The 19,630-nt window shown below is 33.2% G+C and overlaps 3 protein-coding genes across 3 annotated transcripts; 2 read left to right on the top strand and 1 right to left on the bottom strand.

The window, feature by feature from the left end:
* Positions 1-652: 652 nt before the first annotated feature.
* Positions 653-2,084, top strand: LOC117918858 (transcription factor MYB108-like). Its single transcript, XM_034835806.1, has 3 exons — positions 653-888; positions 985-1,114; positions 1,203-2,084. Exons 1-3 carry the CDS (start codon positions 738-740, stop codon positions 1,777-1,779), a joined length of 858 nt encoding a protein of 285 aa, XP_034691697.1. The 5' UTR covers positions 653-737; the 3' UTR covers positions 1,780-2,084.
* A 7,945-nt stretch (positions 2,085-10,029) lies between these two features.
* LOC117917698 (probable pectinesterase 53) lies at positions 10,030-12,109 on the top strand. Its single transcript, XM_034834059.1, has 5 exons — positions 10,030-10,415; positions 10,522-10,711; positions 11,078-11,281; positions 11,520-11,755; positions 11,845-12,109. Exons 1-5 carry the CDS (start codon positions 10,051-10,053, stop codon positions 11,993-11,995), a joined length of 1,146 nt encoding a protein of 381 aa, XP_034689950.1. The 5' UTR covers positions 10,030-10,050; the 3' UTR covers positions 11,996-12,109.
* Positions 12,110-13,314: 1,205 nt separating this feature from the next.
* LOC117917699 (gibberellin 2-beta-dioxygenase 2) lies at positions 13,315-15,784 on the bottom strand. Its single transcript, XM_034834060.1, has 3 exons — positions 15,331-15,784; positions 13,871-14,219; positions 13,315-13,774 (listed from the first exon to the last, which is right to left on the bottom strand). The coding sequence occupies exons 1-3, from the start codon at positions 15,708-15,710 to the stop codon at positions 13,502-13,504; spliced, it is 1,002 nt and encodes a 333-aa protein (XP_034689951.1). The 5' UTR covers positions 15,711-15,784; the 3' UTR covers positions 13,315-13,501.
* Between the last annotated feature and the right edge of the window lie 3,846 nt (positions 15,785-19,630).

Raw genomic sequence — 19,630 nt, forward strand, 5'->3', positions numbered from 1 at the left:
ATCACACACATAATCTACAATCCTCGCATAGCGAGATGACCTCAAAAATTCAAACTAAAAGCCGAAAAGAAACGCATTAGTCCTCACAACATAATTAGCTCAAAGAACCATAACACTAGACAAAATTGGAGACTTCAAAACCTTTTCTCCATTGGTCCCATTCCAATTACATTTAAGTATTCACAAAAGTGGTCACAGACTCCCAATGGCGCACAAAAGTGCTTCTTGATCAGAGGTCGGTCACAATTTTATATTCTTCAGTGAAGCCTCGTCCTCACCATCTTCACATGCTACAAATCCATGGTAAGACCTTCAAAGTTGAGACATGATTATAAAAAATAGAAAAAGTATATGGGCTACTCGTTGGAAAGAAGACCTTCCGTCGACAGATCTAAATGCGTACACACGATTTGTAGAAGCATGTGATATGGGAGTGTGGGGTGAGATAGCGAAAGGTCAATTCGTCAAACCTTGGACTCTAAAACTCGGAATTAATGAAATTAAAAAGAATCTTAGTGTCACAAGCTCATTACATAAGTGTATATGTATATAATATTCAATTCACTCGGGGCCGAGTCAAATCACAAAACCACTACCTTTTCTTTGCTATATAACCCAATCTCTTTTCCTCTCTTGTGCTATATAAATCCCTTGTTTGTACCATTCCAAAATAAGGCCATTTTCCTCTATCCTCTATCCTCTAATCCAAATCCAAATCTTGTGTTTGGTGTCTGAAAATGGTGGTGAGCGAGAGAGGTTGTGACTCAGAAGAAGAGATGAACATGGACCTGAGGAAAGGTCCATGGACGGCTGAAGAGGACACGCTGCTCAACAATTACATTACCATCCACGGCGAAGGCCGCTGGAACTCCCTAGCTCGCTGCGCAGGTGGCTACGCCAACCATGTTTGATGTTCTTCTCTTAGTTTATCGATCAACAAAGATGTGCAGTTTCCAATTTTCTGACTGTAATCGGGTTTTTCAGGTTTGAAGAGAACTGGGAAGAGTTGCAGGCTGAGATGGTTGAACTACTTGCGACCTAATGTCAAGCGCGGAAACATTACGCTGCAAGAACAGCTGCTTATCCTCGAGCTCCATTCTCGCTATGGAAACAGGTATTTGTTAGTGGGTGATCATTGTTTTTCCTTCTGATTGATTTAGTTTGATTGATTTAATCTGATATTAGATGATTATTCAATGAAGGTGGTCCAAAATAGCCCAACACCTGCCTGGGAGGACAGACAATGAGATCAAAAACTACTGGAGAACAAGGGTTCAAAAGCAGGCAAAGCAGCTCAAATGCGATGTTAACAGCAAGCAATTCAGAGACACCATGCGCTATGTGTGGATGCCACGCTTGGTCGAGCGAATCAAAGCTGCCGGAGGCGATTCCACCCCCACCGCCCCCGCCACCTACGGTCACCATATGTCAAGTCAAATTCTGGATATGCCCAGAAACGGCGAGTTTGGGTTGGGGTACTCAGACCCAGGTCTCCGTCCAGAGTTCTCCGGGGGGCCCTCAGAGGGGTCGGAGACCCAGGTGTCGCCGGTATCAGACATGACAGACTACTACGATTTCTCTGGCGGGAACTGCTCGGACAGTCAGCAAAACGGGGTCCTTTCATACCCAGAACAAGCGGATACATCATCTGGGTGCTTGGAATTTGAGGGGCTTGAGCAGAGCAATGGGTGGTCGTTGGGAGGTGGGGACTCACTGGAGAATTTGCTGAATGATGAGGATATTTGGTTCTTAAAGCAACAGTTCTTTGACGACTTCTAGGAAAATGCATACGCTTGCCTAACACGTGGAGACACTGTGAACCTCATCATCTCTCCATGTTTGATGATTTTACACAGAATCAGATCGGAGATTTCAATTTTCAACAAACAAAGAATCCAATATCATCACAAAAAAGGAACGATAGAAAATTTTAACCACTAAAAATGAAGTACATAAAAGAGAGCAGACAGTAGGCTACTTTTCAATTCACCACTTCCCTTTGTTTCTTTAAGCTCCTGTAATTTTCCTTTTTTGGGTTGATATTGAAATTCTTTAATAACATCCTTTCATATATTTTTTTCTTAGCTGCAGAATGTTACTATTTTTAATGCTTTTCCCCAGAGAGAAAAAAAAAAAAAAAATCATAATCCCATGATCACCTATCCAATAGGGAAAGTATCAATACAAAATCTCATTCTTATGATTGCATGGATCTCAGCATATGATTCCGACCACTATTGGGTTTTCGGCCGACTGTTTAATTTGAAATTTATATTGTAATTATGTTTCTTGCTCTATTTAATTCAACTCCAACAAAAAGACCCAAAAAAAAAGAAAAAAAAAAAAAAGAAGGATTGTTAGAGATGACATTAAGAATCCCAAAATAGGCTTTGAATACTTGTGTGCGTGGGTGGATTCTTTCAAAGTTAATTTCCAAACCAAACAAGGTCCCAACCTTTGTTTTTTTTTTTTTGTTGTTCTCAATACAGCACGTGGTATAAAAACAAATAAAGATGCGTACAGGATGTGAACGTGATGAAGCCGTAAAAGAAGAGAAAAATGTGGAGTCTGGAGGAAAAAAATCCAAGGGATTCGGCCCTTAGATTCATGCATGGTGGGCAGCAGGAGCTTGATGAAGTCAACAGTTTAGATGGGGGCTTCCTTAACAGAAGCACTCACTGCCGCAACCCTTGAAACACCAACCTCTTCTTGAAAAAGTCTGCTTTCCTGTTGTTTTCTCTTTTGACAACCATTCTGCAGTTTTTTAACTAATTATTAATTCCATATGAATGACAATGGTTTATTGGACACCCCCGCTATATAATTAGATTAATTTATAAGTAATTGAGTACAAATGGTACAAGTTAATGATATTTTTTCATGCACACCCCGATCCTATAAAAGCAATATAATACGAGTGAGGCTTATCTACTGATTATTATAATGATGTTGTTTTCATTAGATATTGTTTATTTTTCGAGTTTATTGATGTCGTTCTCTCGTGGTTTTAAAAATATATTTATATAATTAAAAAGAGTTCATTGTATATATAGAATGAGGAAGAAGAAGAGGCAAATGGATTCATTGTTATCAATGATAATATAGATTATTTTTACTACATTTTTAAAATGTTATAAAGCTTTGAAAATACAACAAAGCATGATAAGAATATTAATTTCTCTCTTTGTATTTAATATATTCTTGGTAGGTTATTTTATTGGATTCCATTGCATTCATATGAAAAATATTTATTTAAAAATTTAATTATATAGATTTGGTTAAAGTTATGTATTTTCATAATTTTTTATTTTTATATAAAAGAAAATATAGATTTAAAAAAAATGTTTATTAAAAATTAATTAAATTTAAATTTATTTTTCATTTCATTTTTCTCAGAAAATTTTCTCTATATTTTAATTATTTTTTGGCATTTTGATTATGTTTGATTCTTAAAAAATTTGAGGAAAAGTAAAGGAAAAAAAAATTAGATGGAAAGAAAAATAAAAGAAAATAAAAAATAAATTTAAAATTAATAAAATATTTTAATATATTTCTTCAAACTTTTTTTAATTTTTTTAAAATATTTTTATTTATTTATTTTTATAGTAAAACAAACATGAAAATATCACCACAAACATAACTTCTTAACTTTCTGTTTGGGTACGTAGCACTAATTATTGAATCTCTCCCAAACCATCTCTTTCCACATTTATTTAATTTTGGAGATTTGACATAAATCTTCCATGGGTAGGAGAGTGATGTTCTCTTAGAGGTTGAAATTTATGAGTTACATAACAAAATAAAATGATTGTAAGACCAAAATTTCATGGGTTCAAACTGAGAGGGCATGAAAATTCTGAAAATTAATTAATTAATTTAAATGGTACACCACCAAGTCAAGCCTTTAGAATTAATTGCCAATTAGTAAACAGGTAAGTGGAATCATTTGGTAAGGTTTGGAGGACTTTTTCTTTTGAACTTAAAGTTATAATAATGGCTTACGTTGGCGTGACAACTTCTCACATCATTACACCCAAAATGATTGACCTCAGTTTGTTTGGACAAACGTGGGATCTGACAAAAAATAAGCTGCTTACCAGATTCCTCCTATGCCTCCTTTCCTTCTAGACTCATATTGTCCTTTGCAACCACGCAAGTACATGGTTGTTTTTGTCACTTGGGAAGAATAGATGAGTCTCAATAAAGTACAAGGATTGAAAATATGCCTTTCACCCCAAAAATGGGATCGAAATTTCGGCTTTCATGAATCATCAGGTTAGAAAGTGACTGAAGTTTTCAGAAATTTTCCTCATGTTTCACGATTTTTTGTTTTTGTTTTTGTTTCGGTGTAATAATTCTTTTTTATTATGAATTTTGATTTTTTTTTAATCTCATCAATAGGCTTTTTTTTTTTTTTTTCTCAATATATATATATGATATTTTTTTATATTTTTTAATATTTTTGCCAAATTGGATTACCTATATTATTCATTTTTTATTTTTTTATTTTTATCCTTGGATTGAAGTATAGTTAAGATATAAAGGAAGACATAGTTAGGATGTAAATACAAGTAAGCATGAACATTAGCATAACAAAATTATGTTCTTAGTAATTTAAATTATATTTGGTTTTAAATAATTTGAGAAAAACACAAGTTAGAAGAAAAATAAAAAATAAATTAAAAGTCAATAAATATTTTTTATGAGTTATTTCAAACCTGTTTAATTAATTTTAAATTTTTTATATTATGATTAAATAATTTGAAAATACATAAAATTTTCATTTAATTTTAATTATATTTGATTTAATTTAATTTTTTTATTTTATAATAGAACCAAATATAAGAGAATAATTGATTTTCTATTCTTATTGCTTTTTAGGAATAGATATAACCTTAATATATTTGATCCTGATAATTGTTGCTTGTAAGGAGGATTAATCATCAAAGAAGAGGTTTTTCACACCCCTGAATTAACTGGTAATAAATAATTCTAAGATCCTATAATGAAAAATTAGTACGAACTTTATTTTTCATTTATAAGGTTTTTTGTTTCAAATTTTATCTTTAGTTTCATCTCAAAATAAATTAAAAAAAAAAAAAATAGGGGTTGTTTGGATGCACTCTTTGTTTTCCATTTTTAGGAAAATAAATAATAATACCTCTAACATGAAATGTAAGAATAGTTAAAAACCTATCTTAAATAAGCCCTAAACTTCTTGTATTATTACAAATTCTTGTCTTAGTTTCTTAAGAAAATAAGGGAAAATATTTGAATAAAATGATCAAACTAATTGATGGGCTTAGTAAGGAGTTGGAGTTATGTGCATACTCCTCCATAATCAAATTCTAATACACCCTATACATTGAAGCCCAAGCACAACCAAGCTTTCCTATGGGCCCAATAAGGGTTTTAGCTTTAAAGATCTTAGACCCAAGCCATGGCCCGAAGGGGACATGCTTTTCTTTTGAGTACAACTGTTTGATTATAAAAGTTGATGAGATTCTTAAACATCCACTTGATTTCAAATTTCAAGGTTAGATATAATCTTTAAAAATGTTTAAATACAACTTTCAAATATTATGTTTTATAATTTATCATGTCTTATTAAGAAATAAATTAAGGACCAAATATAGTCTTCCACATTTTCTTAAATATTATTTTTAATTAAATAATAATATTTCAAAGGTTTAAGACCATCTAAATATGTCTCAAAAATATCTCTAAATATTAAATTTACTTAAGGAATAATATTTGTGAGGAATTAGAAAACTATTCAAATATGGTATTTCTAATTCTTATAAATAGGGTTAATTTCAAGGCTCTCAAGATAAGTCAAAAAATAAGAATTTTGAGGAAGATTGAAAACTTGTTTAAATGTTTAAAGAAATCTTGAAAAAACATTTTTGATATGAGATCAAATTGCTTAAGTACTCACTTGATGTTGTTCAAGTCAATCCAAAGTTTAAGTCATGTTAAAGTTTATCTAAAGTTTAAGCCACATTAAGGCTTAGGTTATGCCAATGTTCAAGTGACACCAAAGCCCCCGTTACTCTGAGATAGTCATGTCAAGGTTCAAATCAAGTTAAGGTATAAATCACACAAAGGCACAAGTCAAGATATAACATAATTCAAGGCAATATTCAAAATTAAATCAAATTAAGATCCAAATTAAGCTTAAACCATTCAAAACAAGCTTCTTCAAGTGCTCACATAACAACTAAGAAAGGAATAATCAAATTTGTTATTCAAAGAGAAATGTGATGCACTTGATGGCACCGCCTCTACCTCTTAATAAAAACCTAAACTCTATGGATTTTAAGAAAAAAAAAATTCTAGCAAGCAAGGAGTTAAATTTACCTACATTGCTCCCACCAAGGTTGCTATCTCTAACATAAGCTTTAATCTCATGACCCTAACAAGAGTAACAACTATTTTTGAACATCAAAACTACTTTGAAAGTTAGTTGTAGGTTTTGAAATAACTTCACTTAAAAAAAAAAAAATCTATTATTTATTTAATCTTGATCGAGGCAAGAAGTAATAAGGTTGAAAAAAGTGTTGTCCCACCTAGCCATCTTATCTCAAAAAAATATTTTAATGTCATATGTGTTTACCTAATCAAGCAGAAAACAAGTATAACTTCAAATCCATATTTGCATCTTCACGTGGATCTTGACAAGAGACTTTTGTATTAATATTGAATAATGTTGTCATACTAGTCATAGTAGTTGAAGTTTATGTTAGAAGGTTGGATCGGGCTATCGAGGAATTTGCAAAACTCAATCAAGAGTAATATGTCAAGATCAATGCACTTTTCATAACAAGAAACATCACACATCATATCAAGATACATCTCAAAACAACCTTAAATTTTCCTCTAAAAAAAAAATACCATACAAATTCAAATGAGTTTGTCCCTATAAATCAACTAAAAGACGTCGTCTTAGATACAATAATAGAAACATTGGATGTGAATTTCATGTTTTTCTCATATATGCAAAATCGTATACATAAAAAATTGAATTAACGGAGATATCAATAGATTACCGACCACCAAAATTATTATTATTTTAATGGGTTTGTAGCCTACTTTATAAAAAGATGCAATAATACTAGAACAAAGAGAAACATGTAGTCAAATAATTTATTTACTCATTAAATGTATATACATTTTATGGGTATAGTACAAATCTTAAAGCTAATTCTATAGATATTAGATGCAAATGGAAAGATAGTTTGATAAAATCATTAATGCAAGTGTTGAATCAACAGACAATGCATGAAGTTCATGGATATGCTTTAATCATCTAACACAATCAAAAGTTGAATGCTCCACAATGCATCAACTTAACTGCATATTGCTCTTCGCCTATAAGCATTTAAACTATCGTGACAAAAAAAAAGTTCAAACTTTTGCTAAATAAAAAATTTTAAAAAAATTATTGGAAAATTCTCAAAATTAAGTAGAGACAATTTCCTTAAATTGAGAAAATCTATTTCTTAAATTAAAAAAAAAATCCTTAAACTAAAAATAATTAATTTAAAATTTTACCTTTATAATTTTCTATATACATTTAAGTTAATTATGGAACAATAGAAAATAATGCTCATAATTAATTAAAATTGTGATCAATTAAAAGTCACCACGTGACATGGATTTTCTATTAACAAAATAATATCATGTATGACATGAGTCCCACAATAAGAAAAGACAAGTAGTCTTCCATTTAAATAAAGAGAATATTTATTATGGTAATTACAAAATAATTGTTAAATAAACAAAAATAGTAAATTTGATTATTGAAAAGGTGATAATTAAATATTATTAAATAAATAAATAAATTCAAGACTATCAAATATAGTCATTCCAATCTCTAAATATTAAGAAATAATATTTCTAAGAAATCAGAAAATTATCCAAATATGATTCCAATTCTTGTAAATGGACTCATTTCAAACTCTCAAGACAAATTTGAAAACAAGAGTTTGATACGAGCTGTTGAAGGAAGATCAAAGCTTATTCAAATCTTCAAAAGAAACTTCAATAAATTTTCAACTTCTTCATAATATTTTCAAATCATCAAGAATTTCAAAGCCTCAAATTTCAAACTTTAAAACTGAAATCTACCAAAAATCTCTTGAGATCAAGTTCTTCTGGTCATCAATAGATATTGTTCAAATTAAGTCAAAGTTGTTATTTCAAAACTCAAGTCATCCGAAGGCTCAAGTATTGCCTTCGTCCAAATCACGTCAAGTCTAAGTCAGACATGATCAAATCAAGTAAAAAATTATAATTATAATAATTAAATATTCAAATTAAGCTTAAGTTTGATCAAACTTCTTCAAACTCTTCAATTAACAACTAAGAAAGAAAGAATTAGAGAACAAAATAAAAATTGGTATCTACATTATTTTTTAAATCAATAAAGTCTAATTTGACCACACCTAATTTTACTTCATGCACAAAGAAATATATAAACATAATTTGAACTCTATTATTTTTTACATAATTTTTAAGAATGTTGGATAAAACTCTTAAATATGAGTTCCACTATCTGTGATATAATTTCTCTAGATTTTGAAAAAGCAAAAGATTCTTGTTTTTCTATTAAAAATAAAATATATTAGTCTAACACCTTTTTTAAACATTACCAACCCTATTTAAGGATTAAGTATAATTAATATTTGAATTTTTCCAATTTAATATTTAAAAATAATTGAATAAAACTCTCAAAATATGAGTTCTACTTTTCTCCATATATATAATTTATTTATATTTTGAAAATGTAGAGAAACTCTTAATTTTTTTAACTACAAAATTAAAAATTACCCCAAACTATTTTATCTATTCAATCTTTTTTTTTTTTAAAAAAAAAAATCCCATTAGTTTAAAAATAATGATGTTAGAAAGACAAACAGATGCTAATTACACCTGCTTGGATATTGAAGAGGTCTATATTTTATTGTCATCAAAAGGTTCTAGGAAGATCGTTTGGTGGTAGTGGGACAATCATTCATATTATTGGAATCAAGCCACTAAGATTTAGGCCCATCAAAACATTACACAAAGCATTATTTCTAATAAACTATTAAGTATAAATATTAGTTTATAAACAAAGTTTGCATCAATATAATGTGTTGTGGATATTAGGGGATGGTCAACATCCTTAAATGGTTTGATCATGAAAAGTTTTTCGATTATCAATAATAATAATAATAATAATGTGTTGTGTGATTCTAAATTCAATTCAAATTTCAATTTTGTTAATTTGATTATGGATATTGTTTTCTCTTTTCTTGTGTTGAGAATAAATAATTGCTACTATAATTCAAACCACCCCGACCACATTTGAATAGACTTAAGATTAATTAAAGGAATTTCATTTTAACAATACTATTATTATTTTTATTTTTGGTAAGTTCCATAAAACCAATATCAAAGATTTATTTTGCCCATGTGCATTTTCACAAAAGCATTTAATTTAAGGAACATTTTACCATCCATGAAATAGATCTCCTCCCATGTTAGGAAGGGAGGGAGGAGGCAGCTCCAAATGCTGAGACTATTGAGAATGAAGACAAGTCTCCACGCACATGAAGATAGGTCCACATCTCCACTAAAATATATGGCTAGAGGTTAGGACTTAGTGAGTGTGGTGGATATTCTGGATGCCACTCAGACTCTCAGTACGTACGTACGTACGTATATATAAATAGATTCCCTATTTTGTACGCCCAATATTTCAGATATTGGAGTACAGCTATGTCTCCATTTTCACTTCTCTTCGCTATCATCTCCAACCGTGTTACTAACACCTCGCTTGTCGGTTCCAATTTGAGTGTTGGGGACCCTCGTCTGTCCATTCCATCTAGAACCCGGCCCCGAAGGGGCTGTTGATGCCATTTAGAGGTGGAAGATGGGAGCCACGGCCCACGGATGTCACAGGCAAATGGCTAAAGCCTTTTCACAAACCCTTCAGTATTTAACTTATGCACCATTATCATTCTTTATTACTTCCCTCACGCACTCTCAAGAGTCAACACTGCCATGGCCTCGAACACACGTCTCCAAATCATTATCTTCACCATCTCCCTATGCAACCTCTCTCTGATGTCCTCTTCTTCATGGAGGTCCCTAGATACACAGACAGATTACAGAAAATGGGTGTCATGGAACGTTGAAAACTATCGAAAGAAGACTGCCCTCCAATCACAATCCATCAATGAAACGCCCAGTGGTGGTGGGGGGAAAGCCCTGGACATAAAGTTGAGCAAGGCTGAGATGAACAAGGTGACAATGACTGTTAGCCAAGATGGCACTGCCGATTACACCACTATCTCTGACGCCCTTCACACCATTCCACTGTACAACACTAGAAGAGTGATACTTGTGATAAAGCCTGGTGTTTATAGGTATGCTAAAATATATATAATCACCGATTCACTATGATCACTTTATCACTTCGTTTTTTGCTACATTGTTTTCATGAATTTGTGAAATGACTTGTGAGGACTCTAGGGAAAAGGTCACCATCCCTAGAGCTTTGCCCTTCGTTACATTTCTAGGGGATGCTAGTGACCCGCCTACGATTACTGGAAACGACACTGCGTCGGTCATTGGAAGAAATGGGGTGCCACTGAAGACCTTCCAGAGTGCAACTGTTGGAGTCGATGCAAACTATTTTGTGGCCATCAACATCAAATTTGAGGTGACGTAATCTGTAGCTTTTAGTTTTAACTATTTCACAAGCACTTTAGACAAACATGTAAGAAGCTCTTCAAATTAGTTTGTACTAGTTGAATTAATTGACGCCTTGAAGACAATTTTCCGGGTTCCCAAACAGGTCCATCGATCCATATATGACAAGGAAGACGCAGAGATTCCATTTCTGCTTGAAATTTTCCAAATAAATAAATAAAACTGATGGCTTTTCCGGCATGAAATTAATTAATTAATTTGCATACATGTTCACGGGGTCTTACAAGAACTGCAGACAATTCTTAATTTGCATACAAGGCCCGAGTGATTAACGTTAGAAATTTTGGTTAAGCTTTATGTCAATGAATGAATGCAGAACACAGCTCCCCATGTGATTGGATCGGCCGGAGGCCAAGCAGTGGCACTTCGCATCTCAGGGACAAAGGCTGCATTTTATAACTGTAGTTTTTATGGCTCTCAAGACACTCTTTATGACCACACGGGCCTTCACTATTTCAACAATTGCTTCATCCAAGGCTCTGTTGACTTCATTTTTGGCTATGGCAGGTCCCTCTATGAGGTCAGTACATGTCACCAAATCAAAGGGTGTTGTTCCTCAAGATACTTATTCAAACTGCTTTTATATTCTTAGGATTTCCTGAGCTGGAAACCCAATCGGCCCAGAAATTTAAAACCTGAAAAACCTGAGCCTGACTCTCAGATCCTTGCTGAGATTCTAAACCGGGCCAAAGCCCAAAACAGAGAATTTAAAAGAATGGCAGCCCAAGAATCAGTAACCAGTCCATTTATTTGTGCAGAACTGCAGTTTAAACTCAGTAGCCAAGAAAGTGGCATCCCTTACGGCCCAAAAGCGCAGCACTTCCTCGATGGCAAGTGGGTTTTCCTTCAAAGACTGTGTGGTAACAGGGAGTGGCACGGTTTACCTTGGAAGAGCTTGGGGTGATTACTCGAGGGTTGTCTTCTCTTACACATTCATGGACAAGCTTGTCCTTCCCCAAGGATGGAGTGATTGGGGCAAGAAAAAGCTGGACTCGTGAGTTCAATGCAACACATGAACATGCCCACCCTTCTGTGCTAGCTAAAACTCACTGATCACTTTGCAATGTTTTGTGTTGTTTGCAGGAGAGTGTATTATGGAGAGTATAAGTGCAGTGGACCAGGAGCCAACTTGACGGCAAGAGTGCCATGGGCACATATGATGACAGATGAGGAGGCTGAGCCTTTTCTAGCGACTCACTATGTGGATGGAGATACCTGGCTCATTAGTCCATAAGAAACTTATCAGTTTCGATTATTGTTTGCCATTACCATTGCCTGCAAATTCAGGCAAGGTCCATGAATTCTAAGCGTTCTACATCGATCCATACTTAGTAAATTGTTCTTGTTACTAGAGTAGTTGAAACTTATGGGACAAATAAAGTAAACTAAAAGGAAAATTACATATATATGAAGATTGGATCGTCTGAAACTAAAGTTATCTGAACAAATTGGCATTTGTACGTACAGTCGAAAAGAAGAGAAGAAGCAAGTATCAAGCATCAAGTGGCCGATGTAATTCTAAGGCCAAATGCAACAATCAGCTATCTTCCAGGTTTGGGCCTCATCTTCTTCCTTCACAGGACCCGAAGCGTAGTCATACTGCATACCAGGGACTGTGTCCCCATTCCCTCTTAAATTGTCTTCAGCCCCATACTGCTCCCCTCTCCATCCCTCACCTGTAAAAAAGTTCTGGTGCCATCTCATTAACGCTCCCAATAACAACATTAGAGAGGCCATATTTCGCCTTCTCACATCAGAAAAAGAGGCCTCAAACTCTGAAACCGAGCTCCCAAGTTCCTTTCTTTCTTTCCTTCTTATACATTTGTACAACCCAGCATATAATATAAGCCAAGACCACACCAACAACCATTGAAATCCATTAGATGTTTATTGTGGGTGATGGAGATTACAAAAGCACCCTCCCTAATTCACAAAAAAAACAATGGGCTAATGCATAGCAGCGAGAGTGAATCAACAGAATTTTCCAGGGCATAATTGGAATACATTGGGTCATGCAACATAAATTACTTGTCCTAGAGAAATATTTAAGACGTGAAATTCTTTCATGCAAGCCTTGCCATGGAAGTCATGTAAAGAGTTGGCCATCTGAAAAAACCTTCTTTACACGATGGGTCAAGGAGCGTTGGACAACAAAGGGAAAGAGGTTGAGTTCCAAGCCTTTAGCTTATTTCCATCTTACAAAGAAGATATCGAATCCAATAAATTGTTTTGGTCTGCCACTAAGAACATGAACAGAGTAACTTTTGGCTTATATTATCTCTTGGAAATGACTCCTGGAAATTAAATATATCAGCAACACTTTTGCGTAGAGCTCCCTATCAACTCACTAAAATAATAGGCTTTAATTTTCCGAAGTCAGTCCAAATCATTGGTATTTTCATACCTAACATTGTTTCTTAAGCCACCATGGATAAGGTTTGATTCAACAACCCTGACTTATCAACTCCTAGTCATATAATGTTGTTGGGAAGACAGATTTTGTGTTATAGCGTGCTGCTCTTCGGTCTTAATTACTAAGGCAATGCGAAAAGAATCTTGTATTATAGCTTCAAACTCACACTAGGTTTACATAGAATTCTCACAAAATACAAAAATCTAATGAAATCATAAGATCACCCATTGACCAACTCATATGTGTAACAACTATATCTATATATATATATATATGCACACAGCGCCTTGAATTTGGCTTTCTCCTAGCACAAAATTTTCTTACTGATCATAGTTCAACTTTGTCTCCAGTACTACTAGTATTGATCTTGAAGAGATCAAGGCGGCGATCTCCTAATCTTAGGGAGTATGCAGCTTTCTTGTATTCAACCCAACTGAAAGGCCTGTAGAGAGAAGGTTTCTGGGGTGACACCATGTCTGGAAGAGGAGATATCCATGCATTTAGGGGTGGAGCTCCGAAGTACATCATTGATAGCCTGGCCTTCACTGAGCTTGTCAAGGCTCTGTGCCTCACGCTCATCAGCCTCCCGTTTGTCATTGCCTTCACATCCCAAAATTTAACAAAGAAAGTACATGAGATATCATATCATATCATCAGTCTCAAGTGGAATTAATAAAACATTATATTAGCATTCACCTCTAATGCGTCGCCGACGAAGACACAGAATTCAGTGGGGTCGGGAGGGACAGGGACCCATAACCCATCACGCAGACGGATTTGGAGGCCCGGGACGTCGTTGGATCTGAGGATGGTCAGAATCTGAGGGTCAGAATGCTCTCCGAATCCAATGGGGTCACATGGGTCCCACTCTTTCACATCCTTGACTGCCGGATAGTGATTGACCCTGATGACTGAGTCACTATGGACGTCCCTGATCATCCTACTAAACACCATCTTATCCTGGAGCCACAGCCCCTCCCCAATCAGGTCTAGAATCTCACAGCACAGCTCTCTCACCCCTTGTATGTAATCATTCACAGCACAGCTGCCATTTCCAAAATAAAGATCTGATTAAATTTCAAAAAATGATATTATATTTTCCTTCCAATATTACAAACCACTAAATGTATCCTACTAACCAACAAACAGCCACATGTTAAACCTGGGAGACAAGTGCTGGGGGGGTTTGGTTTCGTATAGGAACAAATACATCTAAACTTTAAGGTTTTCGACTTTTCATGGAATCATGTATCTAGGAATATTTTTGAAAAACAATGGGGGTCCAATCACACAACAGCTTTTTCTTGTTTCGTCTTAAAACTTTATGAAAAGTAAAATGGCAATATCTCTGCAACATTTCCCCCACTTTTTATTCTGTCTCTTTCTGGGTTACTACAACCTCTTAATTTATTATGTCTCTAATAGGAAAGAAAAAGGTAAATGGGACATCCATCCAAAATTCGTATTGCCAAGTGGAGCCATCACCCCCCCTCCCTTTGATTTTGATTTGACATAATTGTGCTTAACCAATAGCCTAATTAATTAAAAAATAATAATCTATTTCTATTTCTTGTAATAAAATTAGAAATAAACACACCCATTAAGACATAAGTACATGGTCATATCTGGAGGCGAAGGTGGTTGGATGGCTGGCTCCCTTCAACAAAGGATGCTCCCTTGATCAATAACTTTTTGCATCCGCGAATGCGTAAAGGGTTTATAATTACTTATTATGGAAACTTTCGCTGTTTCAAGTAAAAAGGAACGACTTTCGTTATAAAGGAAGAATTAATCAATTCATCGAGCTTAGTAAAGCATTAAATTAACCCCAAATGGTATCATTGACGTTTGCATATTAAATTGCCTTCTTTAAATTAATTGCAACTGGTACTATACTTTTTCTTTTTTAATCCTATAAAGAATAAAATGTCTTCTTCTAGCAAACCATTAATCCTCCACACACAACCATCTTCCATGAACTCAAAGTTGCTCCTATCATTCATGGATGCTGAATCAAACACACAAAAAGCTATGCATTGAAAGAAGATTTTCCCAAGTTTGACCGGAATTGAACTCTCTATAAAAGAACAAATTCCATGTGTTTCTACATGTGAAAAAGAATCAAAAGACTATGGTAAAGTGAGTCATATGTTCACCTGAACTCTGTGGGGTCATTGGAAATGGCTCTGGATCTCTCAGAAATGGAGACAGGATTCGTGTGGAGAAGAAGATACTCAAGCTCCCCCCTGTCCCCATTGAATCCAATGTTCTTGCAGCCGTAGCCAAAAGGACTAGCTGGCCCTGCCTTCTGCTTCTCCGAACTGGGTTTGGCGAAAAAACTGAGCCCCTCCTCCTCTAACCTCCCAATTATCTCCTTGGGCACACCATGGTTAACCACCTTGAAAAAGCCATAATCTTCACATGCATTCACTATGAGTTCTGCTATGGCAGACCTATTGAGAGAAAGGTCTATTACTGGAATCCCAACTGCCTTTGTCTTCTTGCTTCTAATGGGAGATGGAGAAGGAACCACCATAATTGTGTGATTAGAAGAGAGAAAGATTGAAAGGAAGAGTATGCGCAAGAGAATTAGTATGTGTTTTTAAAGGTTCAAAGTTTGAAGGGAGATAATGTGGTGGTGGTGATGGTATTATATATATAGAGGGGAGAGGTGGACTCCGTATGCAAAAGTGAAAGAAGATGGGTGGGCGGTGGACTAGCTACGCTCCACGGCGGCACGTACAAGGAACGCTCCCGCGAGGATGGGACAGAGCGCGGCGGGATGGGGTGGTGGGAGGAGGTGTTTAGTGGGGCCAACCTGGAAGCGGCTGTTTGTCACCTCTGATTGGATCACGTACGGTGTACCCATCGTGTTGGTTTAAAGTTTAAACGTTATCATCTTTTTTTACCACCATGTTTGACTTTTTTTTTGTTAATTTCTTTTTCCATATTATTTAAATTTTCATTAAACACCATGATGGGTTTTGAAGAAGTCAAAAAAATTTAATAAAATAATAACAATATTTTTTTAAAAAATTTCCTTCATAAATTTTATTAAAAAAAATTGAATTATTCAAGTAACTAATATTATTATCGAAAAGAAAGATTAAAAAAAATACTAGAAATCAAAAAGGAAAAGCTAAGGCCATCATCAACATTCTCATGTGATGAATGATGATGGAAAGAGCTACCAATCATGTTAAAAATAAAAAATTAAAATAAAATATAAAAAAAACTAATCTTCGTAGAAAATGGAATCAAAGTGGTTGATAATGATGGGGCAAGGGAGAGTTGACCAAGACATTGGAGTAATCTAGTTTTCGAATCAATGAATGAAAGTAATAGCTTCTGTTGCTCAAAAAGTCATTTACTTCCCCCTTCTCAATCCTCATTTTCTTCTCTCAATATCAGAAAGTGGGCTATTTTTTCAAGATGTTCATAGTTGTTACATGCACGAGAATTACTGCTAATGATGATCAGTCTATTCAAGGTTCTGTTTGGTATGATGTTTTAAGGTTTTTTTAAGGTTTTATTTAGCCTCTTTTTAAGGCATAAAAAAGGATTCCTAAACATAACATATCATAGGTCTAAAGACACCTCTTTTAGAGAGCAAACCCATCTCAATAACTATGTGAAGGGTAAGTTTTTGCCTTACCCACATGTTAAAAGACTTATAATTGTCCTCCATCAAATTAAGATACTTTAAATTTTAATAATAAACAAAGTAGAATTCATCACGTGAAAGTGAGACTTCTTTTTTTGTGAAGGTTGTGGTTGGTCATTTACGTAACCAACACTTAGAAAATGCTTGTTGGACCCTAAATTTTAGGGCTTTGCCGTGCATCCTTTGAACACTTCTCTTTCTTCAAGACTCAAGGCCGGCCTTGTGCAGCAAAACATGCAGACCAAACAAAGAAAATAATACTAAAGAAATTCACACACCCATGTGGATTTTCCATATTAATTTTTGTGAAAATAATGAAAATTTAATAAAAAAAAAGATTAATAGGAAAAGTGAGGTGGGTTCTCTAATCTTCCTTGAACTCCACTTGGCACAATTTACAAGCTTGGGAGTCCATCAACAATTTAATTAAGCTTTAGAATCATGGAGTGATTGACAATTTTGAAATCTTTATATGAAAAAAGAGCATGAATGAAAAACAATATATTAAAAATTATCCTAAAATATTTTTAAAATAAATAAAAAAATTACAATTAGAGGCTGAAGAATAATTTTGACTCTCAAATACTATTTAATAGTGACTTAAGGGCATTTTTTTATGGGAAAACAATGGGCCTTGCCACCAGCAACACATCAAAATAAATGCATTAAAATAAGAAATTTTATTAATATATCCATGTTCTTTAAAGTATTGATGGTAACCACTTCACTACATGCAATGGTTGGTACAATAATTTTTTATTTTTCAAAATATGAGATTAATTGAGCTATTGGGGTCCTTGTGAAACAACTAGTATGGTCCACCATAACCTCTAATGAGGAATTTTTTTTTAAATATTATTAAAATACGGTTATGAAGAAATTAAATACAATTTTTTTTTTTTTTTTGGTACTAAATTCGTCTTTTTACTTCTTATATTAAACTCGTTTTTTCAAAAGACGAATTCATGTTTTGTACTAAAATCATTTCTCTTTTTTTATATTGAACTGAAATCATCTTTTCAAAAAATGAATTCTACTCAAAATTGAAAAATGTCGTAATTTCATAATTATTTTTTATAGTATGATTTTTTTTTAAATACACTATTGGTATAGAAAAAAAAAACCCACTAATGAGTTGTGATTTTTTTTAATTAAATTGTAATCCTATTATTTACTACAAAGAAATGAAAAAAAAAAAGTGCATATATAGGTCATAAATAAGAATCCCATTGGCTCCTAGGAGTGAAGAATCAAGACTGTTTGTAATTTTGTGCAGTCCAAGCTTTGGAAGTGGGTGCAATTATTGATTTGAAGTGAAAATGATGTTGATGACGATGATAATGATAGTAAAGATTGTGTGGATAATAGCAAAGAAAACCTAAAGTAATGGTCTGTTTGGTTAGTAGATGGAACTGTTTTATTTTATGTTCCATATCATTACTCCAATCACACTGTCATATATTTAATTTTCTGTGACTACTTTATATAATATAACCAATTTAAGTGCTTTTTTCTTTCTTTTTCAAAAAAGAAAATGCAATCATAGTAAAGTTGGTGGGGAAATAGTGGTTTCTCGATGGGAAAAATCTAAACCATCCCATGTTCATGCCTCATTGAATAGTGTAATTTTGACTGAGCACAACCTTTTCATTTCCATTTTAGGGGGATTGATGTTGAGAGAAGAAGAAGAACTTAGAACAATAATTATTGAAGTTCATTACAAGTGTAGTAATAATAATAATTGGAACATATGATTTTGAAATCGGTTAAAAGTGCTTTTTAATATTTGAAAACGTTTTTTTTCCTTATAAAAATTAGATGTTTAACAAAATCTTAAAAATAACATCTAAAAATTTGAAGAATAAGTTGAATTGATTTTGAAAAAATCCATCGATTTTTTTAAAGTCATTTTGTGTTGTATAATATGTCATGAAAAATAATATCAAAACATTTTTGTTATTTTATATCTAAATATTAAGTAATACCCTATCAGTGTTTTTCTAATAAAAAAATTATAAATAAAAACATTTTAGCTAGAATTAATTTCAAATGGGTCTAAGGTGATATTTATTTTTTCACTTTTTATTAACTTATTATTTATTTCTTAAATTTTGTAATTTAATAAAAAAAATTAAATATTTTAATTTTTTTTAATATTAAAAATAACATATTGATTTTTCTTTATTTCTTAATATTTAATAGAAATAAAATATTAAAAAAAATAAACAACTTAATACTTAATATTATTAAACACGATTCAATTTTAAATTATATTTAAAATTAAGTAAAAACAAAACAAAAAAAATATATAATTATAATAACTCTCGTTAAGTTAGATCATAATACATCATCATTCCATTTACTCCATTCAAATTCATCGAAAGGTTTAAACTAATAGCCCTTTTTTTTTAATTTTTTTATGGACCCTTTAGTCGAATTTCATGGAATTATTTAAGACTTTTTGTGCCGTCTAAAAAATTTTAAAATATTTTAGGTGGTATTATTTTAAACTAGAAGGTAGTTAAGAATGAAATTATTTAAGTCACAAAAGAGTAAATTAGCCCTAAAAAAAGAAGAATGAGAATGGACAAGGTAAAGACATCCACAAGCGGACAACAACAAAGTTAGTTCTACTGAAAACATATAAAAATATGTAGTTGTGTTCATGTTTGTGTCCTTTAACCAACTTGAATGAGACCCACACATGGGGTGGCCTTCCATTACTTAATCAAGGCCAAAAGCTGAAAATAGGTTGTGGACCACCAAATTCAGAAACTAATCTTACATAATTA

The sequence above is a fragment of the Vitis riparia genome, chromosome 7, assembly GCF_004353265.1.
Source record: "Vitis riparia cultivar Riparia Gloire de Montpellier isolate 1030 chromosome 7, EGFV_Vit.rip_1.0, whole genome shotgun sequence".
Classification (NCBI taxonomy): Eukaryota; Viridiplantae; Streptophyta; class Magnoliopsida; order Vitales; family Vitaceae; genus Vitis; species Vitis riparia.

What these genes read in the sequence shown, in the direction of transcription:
- LOC117918858 (XM_034835806.1), top strand. Translation starts at nt 738, where the DNA reads ATGGTGGTGAGCGAGAGAGGTTGTGACTCAGAAGAAGAGATGAACATG. An exon ending in CTCCCTAGCTCGCTGCGCAG is followed by an intron (nt 889 to 984) that starts GTGGCTACGCCA and finishes CGGGTTTTTCAG; the next exon opens with GTTTGAAGAGAACTGGGAAG. An exon ending in CATTCTCGCTATGGAAACAG is followed by an intron (nt 1,115 to 1,202) that starts GTATTTGTTAGT and finishes TATTCAATGAAG; the next exon opens with GTGGTCCAAAATAGCCCAAC.
- LOC117917698 (XM_034834059.1), top strand. Translation starts at nt 10,051, where the DNA reads ATGGCCTCGAACACACGTCTCCAAATCATTATCTTCACCATCTCCCTA. An exon ending in CCATCAACATCAAATTTGAG is followed by an intron (nt 10,712 to 11,077) that starts GTGACGTAATCT and finishes GAATGAATGCAG; the next exon opens with AACACAGCTCCCCATGTGAT. An exon ending in ATGGCAGGTCCCTCTATGAG is followed by an intron (nt 11,282 to 11,519) that starts GTCAGTACATGT and finishes TTATTTGTGCAG; the next exon opens with AACTGCAGTTTAAACTCAGT.
- LOC117917699 (XM_034834060.1), bottom strand. Translation starts at nt 15,710, where the DNA reads ATGGTGGTTCCTTCTCCATCTCCCATTAGAAGCAAGAAGACAAAGGCA. An exon ending in AATGACCCCACAGAGTTCAG is followed by an intron (nt 14,220 to 15,330) that starts GTGAACATATGA and finishes TGGAAATGGCAG; the next exon opens with CTGTGCTGTGAATGATTACA. An exon ending in TCGTCGGCGACGCATTAGAG is followed by an intron (nt 13,775 to 13,870) that starts GTGAATGCTAAT and finishes TGGGATGTGAAG; the next exon opens with GCAATGACAAACGGGAGGCT.